Source organism: Harpegnathos saltator, unplaced genomic scaffold (genome assembly GCF_003227715.2).
Source record: "Harpegnathos saltator strain DR-91 unplaced genomic scaffold, Hsal_v8.6 scaffold694, whole genome shotgun sequence".
Lineage (NCBI taxonomy): Eukaryota > Metazoa > Arthropoda > Insecta > Hymenoptera > Formicidae > Harpegnathos > Harpegnathos saltator.
This window is the reverse complement of record NW_020230531.1, coordinates 1981094-1987093: the sequence shown is the minus strand read 5'-3', so window position 1 is coordinate 1987093 and position 6000 is coordinate 1981094. Positions and strand designations below refer to the sequence as shown.

Genomic DNA, 6000 nt, shown 5'->3' with positions numbered 1-6000 from the left:
CGTCTGACCACACCACAGTGCTCTAGGAAGTTTCGAGAACAGAAATCGACGGTGATAGTGGTGGGAGTTCTGGGCGCCCAGCGTAGTTCGTCAAACGTTACCGCGTGCATTTTGAGGGGAGCGAGCTAACGTCATACAGAATTTGCGCGGTCATCCTCGCCCAGCAGAGACTCTCTCCGGCTTGGTTGCTTATACAGGTAAGTCTTCACCGTTTGGCATTGCGTGAACGCGAATTTTCCATCGGCGGAACGATCGGCGATGGGCGAGTATGGACGGACGGGCCGTCGAGTCGCACCACGATCGATCCACAAGCGCCTCCGCGATTTTTCTCCCGAGACAGCAGCAGTCCCCGGCTGGCGTTCGAAGCGTGCGAGGCGTAGATTCGTCTAGAACTTTTCGTCGAGCCACCGCCACTGTATAGTCGCGTCGCGGTTTCTCTCGGTGTAACCCATCAGCGGACGATCGAAGGTTGCAGAGATATATCCGTTGGTACGTGGTGCATGCGTAAGTGCGAACGTCGAAGACATTACGAAACGGAAATTCGCCCAAATCGTCGCTCGACCGCGCGAGCGTTAGTGCAATGGCATGAGTCGCGTTGCTGCTTTAGAAGAATATGGTGGAAGCTCGTGTAACTTGGCTCTTCTATTCGCTCGCTCGCCTGACGCATTAATTAATACTCGCCGCGAAATATTCGTGAGAGAAACGTACGTGATGGTTGCTCACGCTCACTCCGATCACACGCTTATTATCCGTGTGATGATATGAAAACCTGCGCCGTCGACGGCTCTTTTGCGTCAAGAGGAAGCCTCGCGAGCTATTTGGCAAGCGCAACGCGCTTTATGCCGTTACAGCGATCTCGCTGCTGCTCGGTGCTGCCCGTCACTCGCTCCGATGTATTTATACGATAGTGGAAGGATCTAGAAAGCGCGCCGACGTCTTTATTCACCGAGTAACGACGCCACGCCGCAAAATTGCCTTTTAATTTTCTCCTTTCGTTAATCTATTTAATCTTACAACTCTTAGCCTCATCGTAGACGCCATTTTGAAACTCACAATCCACATGGATATTACCAGTCGTCAGATTTACGGGCGACTCTACGACTTTAGCTTCGGTTACGTTGCATCTACGTGTATTGCGCGAGAAAACGTTCGTAGCCTGATAATCGGAGCTTTCGGATACTTCGTATCGGAGTCCATCAGATAAACATTGTGTTTTAGCAGTTTTTCTATTCTCACTCTTCCGATAGTATCGTTTTTGCTAATTTTGCTCGTTAAATATAGCGATGACGGAAACTCAGTCTGAAATTCAAGGTCGTCAGGTCAAAAATTTCGTTTTATCAAAACGAATCATGTGATGTGTGACAAAAGATAATCCGAACATTTATTTGTGTATGTTGTCCATATTTCTTCTTCATTCTTCAAAGGTTTCCAACCTGGAATGCTTGGATGGACTTGGAGGAACTATAAACTGGATGGACAAAAATTTTGTCCTTGCAAAGATTTTTTTACTAAAATCATATCAATAAAATTGGCAAATTTATATTTACAATGTTTTAATAATTATATGTATTGCTGCATTTTAACTCGTCGTCACTCTTTTGTAATTCTGTAGATTTTGTTATGTATTTAAAAATACAGTTTTATAGAGGAATTCATGCTGGAAAAAAAGATTGAAAATTCTTAATTTATAGATTGACTAGTGAACGATATAACTGATCCATTGAATATATCTATACTACATGTTTACACTATGATCTCACCATATTTGAGTATAATGTGTCACACAATGCCTTGCAATCTGTTGTAAGCATCACAAAAGTGATGCAATCAGTTGAAACTTTATGAATTAATTATGAGACAAACTTGGTTAGTTGCTGCATAATAGTATACTGTTTTTGATCGCATGCATGAGTTTTATTCCTCTGTTGCAACATCAAATTATTATTTTGTTATAATGAATAAAGTATATATATAATTATACTGTTTGTCCGGTGCTGCTTTGTCAATAGATTATGGAACAGCTGCGTTAGATATTTTGACAGACAATTTATCACATTCGTATTATTTTTGAAAGAAGTATAAAGCATATATTTTAGATACTTATTGATGAGGAAAGTTGCATATTATATGTGTATATATATATATATAGAGTTGTGTTATTTGTATTTTGTCACTTAAGTAACATTCAGTGAAAATATGAATCATTGGAAACTTTATGGACAAAACTTACTCCTCCTCCTTTTTTACCAATTCATTTAAGAATGGTATATATAAGTAGTCAAACATAAATAATTATTACCTTAAAAATATTGACACAGTATAAAACTATAAAAAGATCTGCTGCATTTTTAGTTAACATCTTAGATAGATTCATTCAAGTATTTTTAATGGATGTTGTTTTGAAGAAACTTTAAAAATACTTTATCGACTGAGTTACCTTAGTATTTCATACGACATCATTCGAGTATTTTTAAATGATTTTTTAATTATTAAAAATTATTATAAAAAACAGGCTTCATTATATGTAGATATATAGAGAATGGATATCTATATGTTCTATCGTTATAATAATCAGTGTTAAAAGTTGAGAGAATTTATGCAATATCTTTATTTTTCCTTTGTCTCATCAATAGGAGGAGTTTTAGCACAAGTTATTCAAAAGGACTTTAATACTCTGTGAAAATGGTTAAGGAGACTACATTTTATGACGTGTTGGGCGTGAAGCCTGGATGCGCACAGGACGATTTGAAGAAGGCCTATAGGAAGCTTGCTTTGAAGTATCATCCTGACAAGAATCCTAATGAAGGCGAACGGGTTTGTGTCGATCTTAATTTGAAGCGCTTAGAAATATTTTTATATCACATTCCATACCTTGTCATGATCACACCACCAATTTTACAAAGAAATATCTTTAGAGTATTTTGCCTTTGTTTCAGTTTAAGCAAATCTCTCAAGCGTATGAAGTACTGTCGAACCCTGAGAAGAAACGTGTTTACGATCAAGGTGGTGAACAAGCTTTGAAAGAAGGAGGCATGGGCAATAGTGGCTTCTCGTCTCCTATGGATATTTTCGACATGTTCTTTGGAGGAGGTTTTGGACGAGCTCGAAGGAGAGAACGTAGAGGTCAGGATGTCATTCATCAACTGTCCGTTTCTCTGGAAGAATTGTACAAAGGAACTGTACGTAAACTTGCTCTGCAAAAGAATGTTATCTGCGAGAAGTGCGAAGGTAATTTAATTTAAAAGTTATAATCGCAAAAGGGGTTATCCAACGGCACAGAAACGAGACAATTTTCCTTTTGGTATCTTGATTAGGTATTGGCGGAAAGAAAGGTTCTGTTGAGCAGTGTTCTATATGTCACGGATCTGGACTGCAAGTACAAATCCAGCAGTTAGGACCGGGAATGCTGCAACATTTACAAACCATGTGTTCAGATTGCAAAGGTCAAGGTGAACGTATCAATCCTCGTGATCGTTGCAAGCATTGCAATGGAAGAAAGACTATTAGAGATAGAAAAATTCTCGAAGTTCATGTCGACCCGGGAATGGTTGACGGCCAGAGAATCACTTTCACTGGCGAAGGTGACCAAGAGCCAGATTTGGAACCTGGTGACATAGTTATCTTACTTGAGGAAAAGGAACATGAAGTATTCAAGTTAGCATCATCATAACTGAATAATTACACTGTAATTCGCTTGCTCATTGTCGCGTAACTTCATGACTAATGTATCGCTGTCGATTATCTTCCAGGCGTTCAAGGAACGATTTGATAATGAGAATGCAATTGGAACTGGTAGAGGCATTATGTGGATTCCAAAAAGTTATCCGCACATTGGACGGTAGAGATCTGCTGATAACTTCGCTGCCTGGCACCGTTACGAAACACGGTGACTTGAAATGCATCTTGAATGAAGGCATGCCGATTTACAAGGATCCGTTTACCCACGGCAGACTCATAATGCAATTCATAGTCAATTTCCCGAAGAACATTAACCCATCGGTCATCCCGTCATTGGAGCAGTGCTTGCCACCGAGGGAAGAAGTTGTAATTCCGAACGGAGCCGATGAGTGCATTCTCACCGACTTGGATCCTGAGCAGGAGGCGAGGCGAAGGGACACGAGACAAGCATATGAAGAGGACGAAGGAGGCCCGTCACGAGTCCAATGTGCCACGCATTAATTTGATTACATTAACCCTGTAATAAACATAGCCATTTTTTTCATTTTTGTCCCATTCGCTCGACTCCGTGTCATGCTAAAGAAAGAAATAATATAGCTGGATATATAGGCGAATCGCTCAACGAGATAGAAAGAACGAAAGGAGGAGAGAAAACAAAATGAAGACACGATTCGATTCCGAATACGCGCAGGACTATGGGAATACCGCAGCTGCCGTGTTCTCGATGCTCGATCCTTACGCAAAGATCTTGAAGGTAGATGACCATTGTCAGGCGATGAGAGTCTAGACACATCTATTATTAGCTGTGCTGGAAGTATAATGAAAGTACATTGTAAATTCTGGCAAGGAGCGCATCTCATCCATCCGCAATGGCATTCATTTAGTTTCGCTTAAGTAGAGGATCATTAAGAGCGTGTACTTATCATTACACACAGTGGTAAGGAAATTTCGATTTATTTAACGATCTAATGTAACAAGAAAAAAAAAAGAATGAGAGAACGAACACTATTTGTCGGTCGTAAATTATACACAGCGTATATGTTGTAATTCATGTATCTCGAACATCGTGATTATTCTCCGCTATTCGACCAATTGTATCGCCCCAATAATCAGCTAGCAGCTCAGCAGTGATTACTACGTGGTTAAGCATAGAATTAAAATCATAATGTATATTTAGTTGAAATTTGTCGTTTGTCTATGTACACCATTTTTCTGGCCCTCCAGATTATAGTAGTAGTAGCACTCAATTACTTCAAAATCTCAAGATCCGAAAAAAGATTGTTGTCTTTTACAGTTTTTTAGAATTCGAAAGTAATAATATCGGGATGTGTCGGTTTATGTGGGAAGAAACTACCGTGCAAACTACGTTTGATTATAAAGCGATATTATGGTGTTATCGGTTATATTAGAGATCTCAAAACTTCTCTTCTCAAAGTGGGACATTATTCCATATTCATAGTATTTAATTTCTTTTCCAAGTCGCTTTTATATACTGGCGTGTGACGATAATTAACAAATATACGATTTTGTTTGCGAATAATGCAAATAAAATGAAGAATCAGGTTCCTGTATGTGTGTGGACGATTGCGCGTATTCGTAAGCAGCTCTGTGCAATTCTGTGTCGTTGAATATCAAACGATCAATTTCTTTTTCATCTTTATCCATATATTGTATAACCAAGTAAAAGCGATGATAGTGAAATTAGGAAATCTTCAAATTGAAATTCAGTTAAAACTAGGAAATTTACGGAAAGATCTTTTAATAATTTCTGATTATTTTCGAGAACTTATTCGTTTCGTCTTACCATAACCCTATGATTAACGCGCATGAACGAATGCTATAGATGATCCTTAGTTCTTCTTGTACTATATTAAATTAATATACTTTCGATACATTCACATATTATTTACTGTATACGAGGTCGTGTACTCGTCCGTGGTTACTATAGCAAATTTTAATAAATAGCCCCATATGTCTCTTGTAATCTTATTTATTATAGAAAAAAAAAATGGTGATTAGTATCCTTTTTTGAGCGTCATAAATAAATTTTAAACAGCATAACGTGTGATCGATTCCGAAACCTTGCGATATTAGATCTAGATAATTCCATTTTCATTTCGCGGAACTTTCCTTCCGTATCTCTCTTATCTCCTATCCTTCCTCTATTAAATAGCGAATAAACGCTATTTAATCACGTAATGACGTAGTGTTATATTATCTAATTTGCGGTCAGTTTCGATGCTAATTAATTACAACCGCAGTTTAAGATCTTTTTTCCCTATTTTGGCCTCAGACGAGGAAAACCCGAGTGAGACTGAAAAG

General features: G+C 38.6%; 1 protein-coding gene across 3 annotated transcripts; it reads left to right on the top strand.

Moving 5' to 3' along the window:
- Droj2 (DnaJ heat shock protein family (Hsp40) member A4-like) lies at positions 1 to 5662 on the top strand. Of its 3 annotated transcripts, none has more exons than XM_011151851.2 (5): positions 1 to 197; positions 2634 to 2814; positions 2937 to 3228; positions 3315 to 3654; positions 3750 to 5662. In XM_011151851.2, exons 2-5 carry the CDS (start codon positions 2683 to 2685, stop codon positions 4177 to 4179), a joined length of 1194 nt encoding a protein of 397 aa, XP_011150153.1. In that variant the 5' UTR covers positions 1 to 197; positions 2634 to 2682; the 3' UTR covers positions 4180 to 5662. The 3 variants fall into 3 exon arrangements, with proteins under 3 accessions (XP_011150153.1, XP_011150154.1, XP_011150155.1); XM_011151852.3 differs by lacking the exon at positions 1 to 197 and adding an exon at positions 244 to 489; XM_011151853.3 differs by lacking the exon at positions 1 to 197 and adding an exon at positions 244 to 504.
- The last annotated feature ends 338 nt before the right edge of the window (positions 5663 to 6000 follow it).

Bases quoted from the DNA above. Each gene is read 5' to 3' on its own strand.
- Droj2 (XM_011151851.2), top strand. From the start codon at position 2,683: ATGGTTAAGGAGACTACATTTTATGACGTGTTGGGCGTGAAGCCTGGA. The intron at 3,229-3,314 runs GTAATTTAATTT...TATCTTGATTAG, and splicing joins TATCTGCGAGAAGTGCGAAG to GTATTGGCGGAAAGAAAGGT. The intron at 3,655-3,749 runs GTTAGCATCATC...ATTATCTTCCAG, and splicing joins AAGGAACATGAAGTATTCAA to GCGTTCAAGGAACGATTTGA.